Source organism: Monodon monoceros, unplaced genomic scaffold (genome assembly GCF_005190385.1).
Source record: "Monodon monoceros isolate NGI ecotype Baffin Bay Population unplaced genomic scaffold, NGI_Narwhal_1 Super_Scaffold_20, whole genome shotgun sequence".
NCBI lineage: Eukaryota > Metazoa > Chordata > Mammalia > Artiodactyla > Monodontidae > Monodon > Monodon monoceros.
This window is the reverse complement of record NW_021703777.1, coordinates 24,326,727-24,346,095: the sequence shown is the minus strand read 5'-3', so window position 1 is coordinate 24,346,095 and position 19,369 is coordinate 24,326,727. Positions and strand designations below refer to the sequence as shown.

Genomic DNA, 19,369 nt, shown 5'->3' with positions numbered 1-19,369 from the left:
TTTCTGTTAATGATTTCTAGTTTAATTCTGCTGTGGTCTGGGAGCACACTTTGTGTGATTTCTATTCTTTTAAATGTTTTTATTGTGTTTTATAGCCCAAAATGTGGTCCATTTTCATTAATGTTGCATGTGAACTTGAGAAGAATTGTGTATCCTGCTGTCATTGGATGAAGTAATCTATAAGTATCCGTTTGATCTAGCTGATTGACTGTGCTGTTCAGTTCAACCATATACTTGCTGATTTTCTGCCTGGTGGGTAAAGGTTAAGATTCAGAGGCTAAAATTTCTTTAGTGTCTTTGTTTTTGTCTCCTTGTTATCTTTGGATTTCCCTAGAGACTCCTTAAATGGCATCTAAACTTGCAGTTTTTTGAATTTAACCTCCTGATATTATGTTGGAGCCCTGTTGATATGGTGGTAAGTTATGGGGGGAATGGAAGTGTTCTATAATCCTTTGATTAGATCTCAGTCTTTTAGTGGGCCTGTGTTCATGGCTGTGACCTTACAAGCACTTCTCAACTTTTCTTTCCCCACTTAGATGAGACAGGAAGGCTAGAGGGGGATGGAGTTGGGTATTTTCCCTCCCCATGTCAGGCTCTGGTAAAACCCATGTTGCCTAGGTTCTGCTAAAACAGTTTTCCTTTAAGTCAGGCCTTTGTTAAAGGGGAAGAAAATGCTTTTGGTTTATTTCATAAAGATTACTTTCCCCCTCTATCTGCAGGAAGCACTGGAGAATTTTCTCTGATCTTTACCCTGAAGAGAACCTGGTGGGGCTCCTAGAGGTAAAACTCATGAAAATGTGGAGTCCTCTCTAAGGCTGGGCTTCCAGGAGCTTTTAATCTCTCAAGCTAGTCTGTACTCAGTCTCTAGCAATTAGTGAGTGAACGATTACTCAATTACTCTTTAAGTTTTCCTACCAGTTGCTAACTCTAGTGGTCGTTTCTGCTCCTGGTAAGATGTGATTCTCTGTTTTCTGTTCTCTTCAGTTTTTTGGGTGGTGGTTTGCCCTGTGACCTCTTTGGGACCTAAGAAAAATTATTGGTTTTCAGTTAGTTCAGCTTTTTTGTTGTTGTGAGGATGAGGGTGACATTGTCCAAGCTCTTTACATGTCACATCGGAAACTAGAAGTTCTTCCTTTTACTTTTAAACTGTATATATCTTTTTATTTGAAGTGGATTTCTTATAGACAGCGTATTATTGGGTCTTACTTTTTAAAATCCAGTCTGACATTCTTTATCTTATAATTGGGAGTGTTTAGACCATTTACACCTAATGTACCTACTGATGTAATTAGATTTAAAACTACGACCTTGGAATTTGGGGGTTTTTGTCCATTTATTCCCTCTTTTTTAAACCTGATTTTGGATAAAATCAGTATTTTTTATGATTCTGTTTTATCGCCACTATTGACTCATTAGTTATACATGCTTTTTGAAATTTCTGAGGGATTGCCCTAAGGATTACACTGTACATCTTTAATTGTCACAGTTTACCTTCAAGTAATATTATACTACGATAGATATGGTATACAAATCCTTCAGTATACTTCCAATTAATGCCCATGCTTTATGCCATTTTTGTTATGTATTTTTTTTGCATATTTTAAGCCCCCAGAATATATTGTTGCTATTTTTGTTTTAAAAGGTCAGTTATATTTTGGAGTGATTAAAAAACAAACTTTATGCTTACTTTAACTTTTTCAATTTGGGGAACTTTTTATTTTTTTGAATAGATCCAGGTTTCTGTCTGGTATCATATTCCTCCTGTCTGAAGAACTTTCTTTACATTTTTTGTGTTGCAGGTCTGCTAGCACTGTTTGGTTGAAAAAAATTTCATTTTGCTTTTATTACTGTGATATATGTTCCCTGCATGAAATTCTAGGTTAGCAGGTTTCTCCTTTTACTACTGTAAAAATGTCATTCTGTATCTTCTGGCTTGCATAGTTTCTGAAGAAAAGTCTGCTGTAGTTAATGTGGCTTTTTTCCTAGCTGGCTTTAAGATTTTATCGTTAATTTTCAGCAATATAAACATTATGTGTCCACGTGTATGCGTGTGTGTGTGTTTAATCCTGCTTGAGATCCACTGAGATTCTTGGATCTTCTGGTTTAATGTCTTGCATTACTTTATGAAAATTCGTGGCCATTATTTCTTCAAGTATTTCTTTTGCCCCATCCTCATCCTTCTGGGAATCCAATTATACATATGCTAGACCATTTAATTTGCTAGACCATTTGGTATTTGTCCCCTTGCTTTTAGGTGCTCTATTTTTTGTTTTTTCTTTTTTTTTCTCTTTGTGTTTTGCTTTGGGGTTTTTTAATTGGCCTAGCTTCAAGTCTACTACTTCTTTCTTTGGCATTATTGAGTCTACTAATGATTCTGTCTACGGAATCTTTCATCTCTGATATGGTGTTTTTTATTATGGCTTTTTCATTTGACTCTTAAAGGAGTTTTCTCCTATGTTGAAATTCCCTGTCTTTTCCTGCATTTCATCTACCTTTTCCCCTAGATTCTTTAACATATTAATCATAGCTATTTAAAGTCCCCATTTTTTAGTTTCAACATCTGGTTCATCTCTGAGTCTATTTCTAGTGATTGCTTTATCTTTTGATAATATTTGTTTCTCTTGCTTGTTTGTGCATCATAAATGTTTACTGAATGTCAAACATCACATATAGATTAGTAGATACTGAGAAAAATGGTATTTATACTTTGAAATGGATACCTGTTTTCCTCTGTCAGCCTTTTATAGTGGGGGTTGCGTTAGTTAGGAATTGAGCTGGGTTTGAGTTTGTTTGTTTTATTATGGTTACTTTCAATATCACAGGCCTCAAATTCCTCTAAAGATGCCCAGTACTTATGGCGGGGCTGTTGTGCCAGAGGAGTCTTCTTAATGTTCCTCCTCCACAATCATTTTCAGTTATCTCTGTATCCCTGTGCTTCAGAGGGTGTCTCTCTCCATCCTCTTGCCCTGCCTCCAGCAGTAAAATGCGATGGTTGTAACTCAGTGCAGGGGATCAGAGGCAGGACTTCTCTGTTTTCCTGGTCTAGCTTCAATCCTAGACAGCCCTTGCATGTCTGACCTCCAGGTTGGGACTTTCTCAGCATTTTGGTCCCTCCTACCTATGATAGTGAAACTCTGGACTTTCCTAGGAGAGAGTTTTCTGCCCCATCCCCAGAGGAAGGAGTGTTTTCTGCTTCTTCCCCAAGTGTAGAGGGTTTTTTCTTTTACTTTTCTCCCAGCAAGGATGGGTCTGTGCGGTTGGGGTTTTTGCTTTTCCTGCAGTGGCAGTCAGTCCCCTCCTCCAGGCATGTACCACTGACGTAGGCTTTCCAATCTCTTGCTTTCCCCCCAAAATGTCCTCTAATGTGTACAGTGAGGCCCTTAGAAAAGAGTCTGAGAGTCAGAGTGAGTTCACCTTGTGTTTGCGACTCCCAGGGCTGCTATACTTTTATGATAGCCCATGCTTAGTCTTCAGCAATTTGTTGAAATTCTACCTGATTTCTCCTTCTATGTTTATTTGCTCGCTGATCCTTCCTTCCATGCTCTACCACAGTTGGGACAGGCTGCCCATCCTTTCTCTCCTAACCTAGGAGCTGACCCTTCTTGGATTTCAGGATATTTGGTTGCTGTGTGATTTTAAGCACTCATGTTTTCAAGAAAAATTATGAGTTTGTAGTTTATCTAGCCTTTTCTTGTTGTTTGAGTGAGGATGGTGCCTTTCTCTAGCTTCATGTATCCTAGACTGATTCAGAAGTTTCTAATATTCTTTTCTTTATTATTTTTTAATTTTTAAAAAAATTTTAAATTTTTGGCTGTGTTTTGTCTTCGTTGCTGCACGCAGGCTTTCTCTAGTTGCGGCGAGTGGGGGTTACTCCTCCTTGTGGTGTGTGGGCTTCTCCTTGCAGTGGCTTCTCTTGTTGCGGAGCACAGGCTCTAGGTACACAGGCTTCAGTAGCTGTGGCACACGGGCTCAGTAGTTGTGACACACGGGCTCTAGAGCGCAGGCTTAGTAGTTGTGGCGCATGGGTTTAGTTTCTCCACAGCATGTGGGATCCTCCTGGATCAGGGCTCGAGCCCGTGTCTGCTGCATTGGTAGGTGGATTCCTAACCACTGTGCTACCAGGGAAGCCCTCTAATATTCTTTATAGCACCAAATATTTCTGTGAATTTGCTCAAATTGAGTATCTTCTATTGCTTTACTGAGTAGCATAATTCGACTGGTGCCATACTGATGTCAGTAACAGGGTAAGAATCAGTGCCAGTTCACATTCTTTTATGCTGTGGGGCTTGGCGGAGGACAGCACATAGAAGTCACTGGTCCCCTGAAGATGCCCCACTGCTCTGACATCTTGGAGGTGCAGAAGAGGACAATGGTTGACACTACCAGAAGAATGGTGGGGATCACTTAAAAATGTGTTGGGTATGAAAGTCATGAAATTCATCATTGTGCTGTCACACATTTTACTTCTGTGATTTTCAGCTTTGTGTTCATCAGTGAAATATAATTATATGATTATCATTTTGCATGTTATGAATGACTGAATAGTCTTTATTAATGCGAAACAGCATGAGAAAGTTAGTTGTTTAACCTTTACTTAACCTTACTTCTTTATGGTTAGATATTTTTCAGTTCAAGTCAGCAGACAGTTGCTGAAATCTGTAACACTGTTAGAGATTAAAAAATAAAAAAGACACACAGACCTTGTTGTCAAGGAGTTCACGATCTAATGGAGGAATTGTATCTTTAAATTAGTCATTATTATACAATGTAATAATTTATAACTTTTATTTGGTGCTTACTAGAGAGGTTCTGTTGTAAGTACTTTGCATGTATAAAATAAACAACTGTCTCAGTAAAGTCTTCAAAAGTCGTATGAAGTATTTACTGTTATTTTTTATCATTTTCCAAATGAGGAAACTGTAGTACAGACAGATTAAGCAGTTTGGCAAATATCACCTAATAAGTGGGAATGCTGGGACTCAAGGCAGTCAGGCTTTCACTAGGTCATACTGCTTCCCTCTAAGCATGGGCTCAGTGCAGTAGAGGGCCAAAGGAGAAAGTGATTGACACTGCTTCAGAGGATCAGGGAAGTCTTCATGGAGATGATGCGTATCTGGCACGATGGGGCAAGGTAGAATTTCACTGGGGAAGGACATAAAGGCAAGAGGAACAGTATGTGCAAAGGTGTATAGCTAAGCAAAACATGGTTCTTTCGAAGAATTGTGAGTAGTCAGTAAGACTAGAACAGAGGGAAGTGGCATAGGTGAAACTAGCTAGTTAGGAAGAGGCCTGATCCGAGGGGGCTTTGTTAAACAGTTCATACCTGGGAGTTCCCTGGTGGCCTAGTGGTTAGGATTCTGGGCTTTCACTGCTGTGGCCTGGGTTCAATCCCTGGTCAGGGAACTGAGATCCCGCAAACTGCGCAGCATGGCCAAAAATATAAAATTAAAAAAAAAAGTTCATACTTTATTGTACAGAGAGTATGAGCCATTGAGCAATTTAAAGTAGCAGAATGAAACAGTGTTTGTTCACATTTGAGAACTGTGAAGGATGGACTGAAGTGAGGCAAGATTAGAGGTAAAGAAATGAGTTAGGAGATATGCAGTAATTCAGGTAAGCACTGATATAAGGGAGAATTTTAATAAACTTTCAAAATGTTAGTATCAGTCTTTGGGAGATACAGATGTACTTCACTGCTACAGTATGGTTGGTGGTAGATGGCTTTGCAAAATTATTATTTTATCTTTGGAAATGCTGGTTCAATATTTCACTCAGATTAAAGTTGAAATGTATTTAGTAGATTCAGCTTAATTGAATACGCATCAGAAAACAATTCCACAGTTCAGCACAATTGTCAGTCTCTGCCCAAGAGACTGGAAAAACTAAAGGTCAGATTTGTGTGGTTGCCGGCATGATAACAGAGTCTTATTATAATAATTTAATCATTTAATTTCATAAGCATCAAATGCATACCATGTTGGGAAAGAAGGTTAGGAGAAAAATAGGTACATTTTCTATGTTTGACTCTATACGTGATATTTTATAAGCCGACAAAAATAAGGGATTTGATGAGGCTGTATTTTGTGAATACCTAGAACATACTTTCCACTTGATCCATATCTTCTACCAAGACATTGCCTTTATGAGTTAATTTTGAGAGGCATAATTGGGTGGTGTAAGTTCTATTTTTCTTAAAAAAAAAAAAAACCTGACGAAATTTTTATTTTCTTTTCATGCTATAACTGACAGTTATGATCATTGAGTTAAAGAATTTCTGAGTTGAATAGCAATATGTGCTTTGGAGAAAATAAAACAGCAATATAATAAATAGATCAAGGAGGGCCTCTCGTGGGAAGTGAAATTTGCACTGACATGTAAATGTTAAGAAGAATCCACTATGCAAAGATTTCAGAGAAGAAGCTTCCTGACACAGGGAACACCTAGTTCAAAGGCTCTAAGCTAACTGGTTTGACATGTTTGAAGTTCAGAAAGAAGGCTAGTGTGGCTGGAGAGTTGTAAGGAGGTTAAGTGGTAGAAGATGACATTGGAGATATAATTAGACATGGGTCAGATTATGTGAACTCTGGTAGGCCTTGGAAAAGAATTTGGATTTTAAGTACAAAGAGAAATCACTAGAGATATTAAGCAGGGAAGCGAGATGATCTGATACAGAATTTTTAAAAGATGTTTAGGTTAACTGAGTTATTATATGAGTTAATAAATATTTCATGATTTAATATATATAAAATGCTTAGAAATGTGCATGGCACATATTAAATGTGATATCAGTGTTTGCTATTATTATTAATTTATTGATATGGGTTAATCTTTCAGATATGTTAAATGAAAAGAAAAATGCAAAGTGTAGAAGTATGTATAATATGCCATCATTTGTGTAGAGAGGAAAAAAGAATATATATATTTGCTTATATCTGTGCAAGGGTATGTAAGATACTGATAACTTGGATTATATTTGGAGAAGGCAGCTAGATGCTGGGGGGAGAGGGACTTCACCATGTTCTTTTTTGTACCTTGTGAATTTGATCTAAAATGAATATACTACTTAGTCCAAAAATAAAACATAAATTAAATCTGTTTTGCTTAAATTTTTTGAAAACTCCACACTTTATTTTTTTAATTAGTATAAATTATTATGATTTTAATCAGGAAAAACAATACCAGATAGTTTTCCGTTATCTGGAATGGCTGGATGATATAGGATTTCCAGATAAATTTGCTGAGGAGCAAAGAGTAGGTGGATTCAGGCTTTTACAGTGTAAAAGAGTAGTGTGAAGAACACTTAACAGAGGCCTTCATAGGAGGTAAGGCAGCTGACTGAGAAATGTTGAATGTGATGAGAATTCAGGAGAGCTTCTACTTCATGAGGTACAAAAGTGATTAAAGGGGATTCCACAGTGATTTTCTTGGTGACCTTAACTAAAAGGGCAGTGGCTGTACTGGTTCTAAGGCAAGGGGGGCATCCCTATGTCACCGGGTCCAGTTGCTGGCTATAACACCCTATGGGTCAATGGTGGGCCCCACGTTTTTGGGTGAGTAACTCAAGGACATTCTCTTCCCCTTTTCATATACAAAAAGGAAAAAGGGAATCTGATAATTGGGATGCCCAAAGGCAGGTGGGTTTATCAAACTCTCCTTTAAGGCCTTGATGGCTATGTCCTCCTGTTCTTCTCATAAAATTGGGTCAGGGCTGTTATCATTAAGTAAAACATAGAGAGGCTTTGGCCATAAAAGAGAAATTTGGAGTCCAATTTCAGCAATAACCAACTAGCCCGAGAAAACCTTGCAGTTGGCACTTAAGGGTTTTGGGAAACTTAGGACACCATGAAATCTATTGGGATCTAGGTGTAGCCCTTGTTCTGATATCAGATGCCCTAAATATCAAACCTGAATTTGGGCCAACTGCAATTTTTCTTTGGCGATCTTATGTCCCATTAAGGCTGAAAGCTTTAGCAGGTGGATGCCATTTTCCTGTGAGGAAGCTCTAGAAGGAGAACAAAGAAGCAAATCATTCACACATTGCCACAAAGTAGAACCCCTAGGGAGTTTTATATCGTCCAGATCAGCTTTTAGCATTTGTGAGAAAACAGGACTCAGTAAAACCCTGAGGCATTACTATCTAGGTGAATTGTATTTCTTTCCAAGTGAAGGCAAAAAGGTGTGGGCTTCAACTGGAATACTAAAGAATGCACTGCATAAATCAATTACAGTTAAGAATTTACTCATGGTAGCAATGGGCATTAGTAACATATGAGGGTTAGGAACAACAGGGTGTCCAGGGATAAATAACACTGTTGTTTATTGCTGGTAGGTCCACCCTTAGGTTTTCTCACCAGTAAAATGGGAGAGTTACAGGGACTAGTAAAAGGGATAATGAGGCCTTGAGCCTTGTAATCTTATATTATGGGCTTTATGGCTTGAAAGACTTTCTTACTTATAAGGTATTGATTAATTCCGGGAAGAGGTTTTGAGGGGTCTGTTTGAATCTTGATGGGAGGTGTGCTGTGAATTTTGTTAACGTCAGTTGGAGATTTTGCCCATAAGGAGGGTGGTAGCTGATAATAGGGACAAATGATCAGTGCTTCTGGAATCTGCTCTACCATCAAAGATGGAACAAATAAAAGATGTCAGAGGGTCATTTAGTTCACCTGGTTGTTTATTCTGATGACTACCGTCAGTTTCTAAAATTATTTTCCCCTTTTGGGAGAAATTCCGGCATGATAATTCTCTAAGAAGTTTTGACCTAATAAATGAATAGGGGTGGATGAACTGAGGGAAAAAAAAAGTGTCCAACTCTCAAAGGGCCTAAACAAAAGGGAACGAGTTCAGAGACAGGAACCTCTTGAGGATCATTAGAGATTCCCACTATTTGAATTGTTTTAGTTCTCTGGGGCAGGGGCTGTTTTATAGTAGTGGGGTTTAGAGTGTGGCTCCAGTGTCAGGACTGGAAGAGATTCCTTCCCAGTCTAGAGAAATGTTTCTCCAAACTGATTGAGAGCATTGGGAAGAGCCCTATAGTTCCTCAGAGCCCTGTCATTGAGAATTGGGAGGACGTTGGAGAGGCTGGTTAGAGGGCTGAAGGCACCTGAAACGCTTAAATTTGTAACAGTGTTTTTTCCAATGTCCTGACTCTTCGCAATAATAGTAGAAACTAGGAGGGTTTTGGTTCTGTTTAGGAGTCTTCATTTGCTGGAATTGAAAATTAAGAATTTAGGCGGTCTTCCTTTGAGGTGACTCATCTAAAATGCCAGAGAACTGGTTTACCAGATTAACTAAATCTGGAGTGAACATAGTTTCCCATTGCATCCTGGTCCTTTTTATTAGACGGGAAGGGTCCCAGTTCAGTCCATTAATAAACATAGTTAAAAACGACCTGGGTGGAATCAATATCTGAAGGAAGACCAGAATTTTCTTCAAAAACAATTAGAAGTTGATTGTAGTAATCATAAACAGGTTCATCAGACTTTTGTCTGCAAGTCTGAATTCTGTTCCAATCAACAGACTGGAAAAGCCTCAGGAATTGCTCGATGAAGTTGCCTAGCGATTGTTCAAGCCTGGTCATATGATAATAAGTTGGTGGACTGGTCTCCCAGTTGTAATTCTAGAGAACATTCAGGATTTTTCCAATTAGCAGTTTTCAGTTGCTGGGCCTGGCCGTCACCAAAAAGCTATGAACTAGTTGATAGGAGTCAGAGAAACCAGGTTGATAAGTTTTAATGACTGTGTTAAATTCCTCAGCAAGTATGTGAGGATCTTCAGTTACTTTGGGAAAATTTTGAATATGGCTTGCGGTTCAGTTTTGGTCCAGGGAAATACGAAATTAAGGGTCTAGCCTCTGAATCCTTAGAAGGCTTAATATTAAAGGGGCAGGTTCTGACAAGTTCAGAGGAAAAGGGAGTTGGGAAAGTTTAAGAGAAAAGGGGAAGGTTAGTGAGAGAATTAGTATGGGGGAATTGAAGGAATAGAGGAGGTGTAGGCAGCACAGAAGGGAAGGAGGAAGATGGCGCCAGAGGTGGAGTCTGGCCACCAGCAGCTGAGGGAGGGAGAGAAGACGATGCCTGAGGTGGCGCCTCAGACAGCCAAGGAAGATAGAGCCTGAGGCTCCAGGAGCCATTGCATCTTTCTTTAATCATTTGTTCGCCTCAGTTAATCTTAAAATTTTATTTTGCAGAGAGGCAATTTTAGACCCCTGATAATGTTGAGAAGCTTCAAAATACCAATCAAACTAAGCATTGCACTCAGTTCTGGAAAGTTTTGAGCTATTGTAGTCCAATTCAGTGCTAAGGAAATTAAGTTAGGGATTTCAAAAGTTCTTTGTAATAGCCATTTCTATTCTAAATTGCTTTTGGTCAAGTTGGTCCATTTAGTTAGAAATGTGCCTGAGGAAGGACCTTGGCTTTTAAACAAAATCATCTGGAGTCCTCCTAGGGGGTGGGTACCCTCAAAATGTTTAGATAACTAGGATCCCATTTCTCAGTTTTTCTCTGGAGTAAAAGAACAATTTCCAAACAGCTTACAGCACAAACTGCTCAATTCAAACAGCTTGCAGGCTAATCCCAGCCAGTTCGAAGAAGACAGCTTGGTTTTAGAAGGAGCCAGGCCAAAGACTTTTACAGCCAATTTCCATAGGACAGCCCCTTCCAAAGGAGGAGGATGAAGAAAACTGGAACAGTTTCAGAGAAACAGCCCCTGTTCCCGAATGAATGGGCCAAAGGTGTTTTCAGTCAGATTTGGTTGAAACAGTCTGATCTCAAAATTAGACTGACCTGCCAAATGAGTACTCATATACAAAACAAAGCCTTAACCAAAGAGATGAAACCTTAAAATAGATCCCGAATAAAGCCTGGAGAGCTTCAAATGCAAAGAGGGCGTGTGCTGAGATCCAAGAGAAAGACTTTCAAACTCCAGGGTCAGTGAGAAAGCAGTGAGTGACAGTGGGTTCAATGGTGGGTACTGCACCTGTTTGCTTACCAGCCTTGGAACCATTGGGGGTCTTTTCTCGTCCCCGTAGAGGCCACCAACATGTTGATGTGAAATAAATAGTCTGCCAGATATTGCTCCAGCAAAGATGGGTTTACTTAGGATCAGCAGAGAATTGCAATTCAGAGTCTGCAACCATGGCAAGCCAAGTGCAAGTTTCCACACTGAAGGGAAGTAGCACACTTTTACAGAGAGGAAAGGGAAGTTGGAAGGGCTATAGTAAACAGAGAGGCCGTGGCTTTTCATTGGCTGAGTCCTTGCCAAGAAAGGAGACTTTCTTCTTCTTCTTGGGCTCCGTTATGGTCACAGGGTGTGAGAACTTCCCCTTCTGGTCTCCCACATCTGTTTAATTGAGATTTCTGTTTATTAATTTTTTATGCTTCTGAGAAGTGAGGTCTGGTTAAGAGGATTGAAGAGTTTTAGTTAAGTTAAATTTCACAGTACTCACTATCCTCTTTATCAAACTTTCTGGACAAATATATGTGGTAATTTTGTATTTTGAATATATGGCTCTTTCTTTATCATGAGAATTTATTGTCACTCGTGGTGCTTTCAGGATTTGGAGTGGATCAATTACGAGATGACAATCTAGAAACTTATTGGCAGTCAGATGGCTCCCAGCCTCATTTAGTGAACATCCAATTCAGGTAATACATTTTTGAATTTTTCAATTTGTATAGGTTATAAGTAGACAAAGAAATTGATTTTATTTACATAAAATTTAAAGAAATATAGAAATTGTATTGAAATGCACTTAACTCTGCTTTTTATAAGCCTTAGAGATTACTTTTCGACTCAACTAGATTATGTTTTAAGTTTATTGTCTTATCCTTTATGAATTCTTTTTTTATTTAATCAACATTTTTTTATTGAAGTATACTTGATTTACAATGTTATGTTAATTTCTGTTGGACAGCAAAGTGATTCAGTTATACATATATATACATTCTATTTTTAAATATTCTTTTCCATTATGGTTTATCATAGGATATTGAATATAGTTCTCTGTGCTATACAGTAGGACCTTGTTGTTTCCTTTATGAATTCTTTGTGGTACTTTACACAGTTCCTTTTATGTAGATATTTCTCATATATACTTTTCAATATGATTTATTTCAGAAAAGTATGCTTTGCTTATGACCCAATGCAATGCCTTAATGCATTGCGTTAAGTACACCAGGAGTGATGATAAAAATTTTATTCTAACTTATTACTTCTAAGGACACTTTCAGTTTTGAAATGCTTACTTTTAGGGGGAAATGGAGAACCGCCATATGTTTGTCATTTGCTTTGAACTTATTGACAGATGGAAACCAGTTAACTTGCTTATCTTGCTCCATTTACACCATCTATTTTAACATTCTGTAGCATTGTATTTCTAGTTTGTTTTTATTGTCCTAGGATACAGATCAGCACATTTCTTATGAAAAAGCCCAATAGCAAATATTTTAGGCCTTGTGTGCTAGCTGGTCTGTGTTCCAGCTACTCATTAATGTCATTATAGCATGAAAGCAGCTGTAGGCAATGCATAATGACTGAATTTAGCTGTTATAATTAAACTTTATCTTACAAATGTAGGTGGTGGGCAGGTTTCAGCCAGTCGGCTGTAGTATGCCAATTCCTGTCCTAGGGTATTAAATATGTATACACCAGAAATGAAGGTAACAGCTAATATTTTTTTAAAGACTTTAAATACCAGATATTTTGCTAAATGCCTTCCCTATTTATTTCCTTTAGCCTTTACAGCTATTTTTATCTTTATTTTGTAGTCTTAGAAGCAGAGATTTAGATAAATCTCTTGTAACTTGCTCTAGGTATCTCATATAAGTTGAATCATAAAATATTTGTCCTTTTGTTTCTAGCTTAACTTAGCATAATGTTTTCATGGTCCGGCCATGTTGTAGCATATATCAGAATTTCATTCCTTCTGAATAATATTCCATTGTATGTATGTAGCACATTTTGTTTATTATCAATGGACATTTGGATTGTTTCCATCTTATGGCTATTGTGACTAATGCTGCTATGAACATGATGGACAAATATCTATTTGAGTCCTGGCTTTCAGTTCTTTTGCACATATACCCAGAAGTAGAATTGCTGGATCAAATGGTGATTCTATGTTTAATTTTTCGAAATACCACCATACTGTTTTCCACAGCAGCTGCACCATTTTACATCCTGAACAGCAATATACAAGAGTTCTGATTTTTCCACATCCATACCAACACTTGTTTTCTATTTTTTGATAATGGCCATTGTAATGGGTGTGAAGTGGTATCTCATGGTTTTGATTTGCATTTCTCTAATGATTAGTGATGTTGAGCCTCTTTTCATGTGCTTATTGGCCATTTGATATCTTTTTTGGAGAAATGGCTAAGTCCTTTCCCCATTTTTGAATTGGGTGTTTTGGTTTTTTGTTGATTTTTAGGAGTCCTATATGTATTTTGGATATTAGTCCCTTATCAGATACATGATTTCCAAATATTTTCTCCCATTCTGTGGATTGCCTTTTTATAAAAGTGCTTAATTTTGATGAACTCATTTTGTCTATTTTTTATGCCTTTGTTGTCATAGATCCTTGTTTAATTTTTAAATCCTTTTTTATAAGTTACTGGTTTTGAGTTACTAATATTTTGTTGAAAAGTTTTATGTTTATATTCATGAGGGATACTAGTTTATCGTTTTCATTTATTGTAATATCTTAGTCTGATTTTATTACTGGGTAATATTGGCCTGATAAAATGAGTTGGGAAGTGTTTCTGCCTCTAGTTTTCTTTTTCTTTTAACCATTTTTTTTAAGTTGAAGTATAGTTAATTTACAATGTTGTGTTAGCTTCAGGTGTACAGCAAAGTGATTCGGTTTTACATATATATATATATATTCTTTTTCAGATTCTTTTCCATTATAGGTTATTACAAGACATTTAATATACTCTGTGCTATATTGTAGGCCCTTGTTTATCTATTTTATACATAGTAGTGTATATATGTTAATCCCAAACTCCTAATATATCTGCCCTCCCCTCCCCCCCAACCCCACTATCCCCTCTGGTAACCATAAGTTTGTTTTCTATGTCGATAAATCTATTTGTTTTGTAAATAAGTTCATTTATATCATTTTTAAGATTCCACATATAAGTGATATCATATGATCTTTGTCTGACTTACTTCCCTTAATATAATAATCTCTAGGTCTATCCATGTTGCTGCAAATGGCATTATTTCATTCTTCTTTATGGCTGACTAATTTTCCATTGTGTATATATACCACATCTTCTTTATCCATTCATCTGTCTTTAGATATTTAGGTGGCTTCCATGTCTTGGCTATTATAAATAGTGCTGTAGTGAACATAGGGATGAATGTATCTTTTTTTTTTTTTTTTTTTTTTTGCGTTACGCGGGCCTCTCACTGTTGTGGCCTCTCCAGTTGCGGAGCACAAGCTCCGGACGTGCAGGCTCAGCGGCCATGGCTCACGGGCCTAGCTGCTCCGCGGCATGTGGGACCTTTCCGGACCAGGGCACAAACCCGTGTCCCCTGCATTGGCAGGTGGACTCTAAACCACTGCGCCACCAGGGAAGCCCTGAATGTATCTTTTTGAATTACAGTTTTCTCCAGATATATGCCCAGAAGTGGGATTGCTGGATCATATGGTAACTCTATTTTTAGCTTTTTAAGGAACCTCCATACTGTTTTCCATAGAGGCAGCACCAATTTACATTCCCACCAACCGTGTTAGGAGGGTTCCTTTTTCTACACACCCTCTCCAGCATTTATTATTTGTAGATTTTTCTAATGATGGCCATTCCAACTGGTATAACGTGACACCTTATTGTAGTTTTGATTTGCGTTTCTCTAATAATTAGCAATATTGAGGATCTTTTCATGTGCCTGTTAGGCATCTGTGTGTCTTCTTTGGAGAAATATCTGTTTAGGTCTTATGCTTACTTTTTGATTGGGTGGTTGTTTTTCTGTTATTAAGCCATGTGAACTGTTTGTATTTTGGAAGTTAATCCCTTGTTGGTAGCATCATTTGCAAATGTTTTCTCCCAGTCTGTAGGTTGTCTTTTCATTTTGTACATGGTTTCCTTTGCTGTGCAAAAGCTTTTAAGTTTAATTAGGTCCCTTTTGTTTATTTTTGTTTTTATTTCCATTACTTGAGGAGATGGATCCAAAAAAATCTTGCTGCGATGTATGTCAAAGAGTGTTCTGCCTATGTTTTACTTTAGGAGTTGTACAGTATCTGGTCTTACATTTAAGTCTTTAATCCATTTTGAGTTTATTTTTGTATATGTTGTTAGAGAATAGTCTAGGTTCATTCTTTTACATGTAACTGTCCAGTTTTCCCAGCACCACTTATCTTTTCTCCATTGTATATTCTTGCCTCCTTTGTCGCAGATTAATTGACCATAAGTGCATAGGTTTATTTCTGGGCTTTCTATCCTGTTCCATTGATCTATATGTCTATTTTTGTGCCAGTACCATGCTATTTTGATGACTGTAGCTTTGTAGTATAGTCTGAAGTCAGAGAGTGTGATTCCTCCAGCTCCATTCTTCTTTCTCAAGATTGTTTTGTCTATTCGGGGTCTTTTGTGTTTCCATGCAAGTTTTAAAATTTTTTGTTCTAGTTCTGTAAAAAATGCCATTGGTAATTTGATAGGGATTGCACTGAATCTGTAAATTGCCTTGGGTAGTATGGTAATTTTAACAATATTGATTCTTATAATCCAAGATATCTTTCCATCTGTTTGTGTTGTCTTCAGTTTCTTTCATTAGCATCTTATAGTTTTTGGAGTATAGGTCTTTTGCCTCCTTAGGTAGGTTTACTCCTAGGTATTTTATTCTTTTTAATGCGATGGTAAATGGAATTGTTTCCTTAATTTCTCTTTCTGATCTTTCGTTGTTAGTGTATAGGAATGCAAGAGATTTCTGTGTATTAATTTGGTATCCAGCAACTTTACTGAATTCATTGATTAGCCCTAGTAGTTTTCTGGTTGTGTCTTTGGGATTTTCTATATATAGCATCATGTCATCTGCAAACAGTGACAATTTTACTTCTTCTTTTCCAATTTGTTTTCCTTTTATTTCTTTTTCTTCTCTGATTGCTGTGGCCAGGACTTGCAAAACTATGTTGAATAAAGGTGGTGAGAGGGGGCATCCTTGTCTTGTTCCTGATCTTAAAAGCTTTTAGCTTTTTACCATTGAGTTTGATGTTAGCTGTGGGTTTATCATATATGGCCTTTATTACATTGAGGTATGTTCCCTCTATGCCCACTCTCTGAAGAGTTTTTATCATAAATGGTTGTTGAATTTTATCAAAAGCTTTTTTGCATCTATTAAGATGATCATATGGTTTTTATTGTTCAATTTGTTAATGTGGTATATTACATTAATTTGTGGATATTGAAAAATCCTTGCATCCCTGAGATAAATCCCACTTGATCATGGTGTATGATCCTTTTAATGTATTGTTGGATTCTCTTTGCTAGTATTTTGTTGAGGATTTTTGCATCTATGTTCATCAGTGATATTGGCCTGTAATTTTCCTTTATTGTGGTATCTTTGTCCAGTTTTGGTATCAGAGTGATGGTGTCCTCATAGAATGAGTTTGGAAGTATTCCTTCCTCTGCAATTTTTTGGAATAGTTTCAGAAAGGTAAGTGTTAACTCTTCTCCAGATGTTTGGTAGCATTCACCTGTGCAGCCATCTGGTCCTAGACTTTTGCTTGTTGGGAGTTTTTAAATTACTGATTCAATTTCAGTACTAGTAATTGGTCTGTTCATATTTTCTATTTCTTTTTGGTTCAGTCTTGGGAGACTGTACCTTTCTAAGAATTTGTTCATTTCTTCTAGGTTGTCCGTTTCATTGGTGTATAGTTGCTTGTAGTAGTAGTCTCTTATGATTCTTTGGATTTTGTGGCATCAGTTGTAACTTTTCCTTTTTCATTTCTGATTTTATTGATTTGGGCCCTCTTCCTTTTTTTCTTGATGAGTCTGGCTAAAGGTTTATCAATTTTGTTTATCTTTTCAAAGAACCAGTTTTAGTTTCATTCATCTTTTCTATTGTTTTTTTTTTAAGTCTAAAAAGATTCGTATAGAATCACTATTGTTTCTTGCTTAGATATTTGATAAAATTCACCATTGAAGCTATCTGTTCCCAGAGTTTTTTTTGTGTGAAGTTGTTGGGTTTTTTAATTAAACATAAAAGGTCTTATTTCTTTAATTGATTTTCTATTCTTGAATCAGTTTTTTTTTTGCCATAGCACAGATTTTCTCTTTAATTACCAATTTTTCTCCCATGTTCATTGAGACATTTCTCCCCCCAGAAAAATATAGTTTTTTTATGCCTCAGTTGTCAGCAGATTTTTTTATTTTTTTAATTTAATTTTTATTTTATATTGGGGTATAGTTGATTTACAATGTTGTGTTAGTTTCAGGTGTACAGCTAAGTGACACAATTATAAATATATATATATCCATTCTTTTTCAGATTCTTTTCCCATATAGGTTATTACAGAATATTGAGTAGAGTTCCCTGTGCTATACAGTAGATCCTTGTTGATTATCTATTTTATCGAATCAGTTTTGATAATTTGTTTTTTTCAAAGAACTTGTCCATTTTATCAAAATTATCTAATTTATTGACCCAAAGTTGTTACTAGTATTCAGTTATTACAATATTGTGATTTATAAGAAGAATACATGGTTATTCAGATGTTTCATATATACTTGGTCTTCGTTCATAGTTCCTGGCTCACAGCTCCCCAAACCCTTGGAATTTCCTGAATTTTAAGAGCAATGGGATAATATTTGACTTCTTGCTCTCAGGCTCTTGAAAACACTTTAGGGAAGGTGACTTTTGGATTCCACTCAAGGGTGGGAGCTGGTTGTGGGGAGAACCAGCCATGTGATTAGCAGGTTGGAACTTTCAGTTCCACCCCCTGATTTCCAGGGAAGGGAGACAATGTTTTCCAGTATGTTCACATTATTATTTCCTATTGCATATACTCTTCTTCAGCTTTGCTACTACTTAATCAAGAGACGACATCTATGTCTCCCCTCTTGAAACTGGTCAGGCCTTTGTGGATTTCTTGTATAATAGAGTATGAACGTTATGATACTGTTATTTCTAAGGCTTGATCATAAAAGGCAATCTGCCTTGTTCTCTCTTTTATGTGATTCTTTCCCTTGATAGCCATCTATGATGCTGTGAGAAAACCCACATCAAATGGAGAAGCCCATAAAAAAAGTGAATCAAAACCCAAGCTCTCAGCTAGGCTCCCAGCTGACAAGTATCACCAGCTTACCACCATGTTAGTGAGCCCTCTTGGAAGCAGGTCCTTCACCTCTCAAGTCAAATAGCCACGCCCAGTGCTGTGTGGAGCCTTCCCTTCTGGGCCCTGCCCGAATTCCAAATTCATAAACAAAATAATGATTATTTTTTTAAGCCACTAAGTTTTGAGGTGGTTTGTTATATAGCTATAGGTACATATTTATGTTTTCTCTTTTTAAATTATTATTTTTTAATTCCATCATCTCAGTCTTTTCTATATCTGTCTTAATTGACTGATTTTTCCTCATTATGGGTCATATTTTTCTGATTCTTTGCAGTAATTTTTGATTAGATGCCAGATATAGTACATTTTACCATGTTGAGTGTTGGATTTTGTTTTATAAAGACGATTAGACTTTGTTCTGGCAGGCAGGTAAGTTCTTAAGAATCAACTTGATCTTTTTGAGGCTTCATTTTAAGCCCCTTTACTGTGGTCTAGAGTACCCTTTACTCTAGGGTAGAAGTCAGCAAACTTTTTGTAATGGGGTAGATAGTAAATATTTTAGGCCTCGCAAACTATGTTTTAAGCTGTGGCAACTGCTCAGCTTTGCTGTTGTAGTGCAAAGGCAGCTATGGACAGTATGTAAGTGAATGGGTGTTGCTTTGCTTCAATATTACTTTTTTTACAAAAATAAGTGGTCGGTCACATTTGGCCTCTGAGCTGTGGTTTGCTGATCCCTGCTCAAGGGCAGCAAGCCTCCAGTTTTTTTTGGTTTCAGTACCACTTTAAACTTTTATTGAGGTCTCCAAAGATCTTCTGTTTACTTTTTATATCCTCTCAGTATTTACCATATTGGAAATTATAGCTGAGGAATTTTAAAGTATCTATTTATTCATCTAAAGTTAAATAATTAACCTATTATTATGTTAACATAAATACCATTTTTAGATGAAAAATAACTGTCTCTTCCAAAACAAAAAGTAGTGAGAAGAGTGTTATTGTTTTACTTTTTTTGTGAATCTCTTTAGTGTCTGGCTTCAGAGGAGACAGCTGGAGTCACACATATGCTTCTTCATTAAATCTTTTACAGTATCC

General features: G+C 37.0%; 1 protein-coding gene across 3 annotated transcripts in view; it reads left to right on the top strand.

Moving 5' to 3' along the window:
• ANAPC10 (anaphase promoting complex subunit 10) overlaps nucleotides 1–19,369 on the top strand; it is a 76,904-nt gene that overhangs the window by 5,639 nt on the left and 51,896 nt on the right. For all 3 annotated transcript variants that reach the window (XR_003795594.1, XM_029235285.1, XM_029235284.1), the window contains exon 3: nucleotides 11,555–11,645. Coding sequence is in view for 2 of the 3 variants with exons in the window: in XM_029235285.1 (XP_029091118.1) it covers nucleotides 11,555–11,645 (91 nt within the window). In the remaining variant the exon portion in view is untranslated. The remainder of the gene's footprint in view (nucleotides 1–11,554; nucleotides 11,646–19,369) is intronic.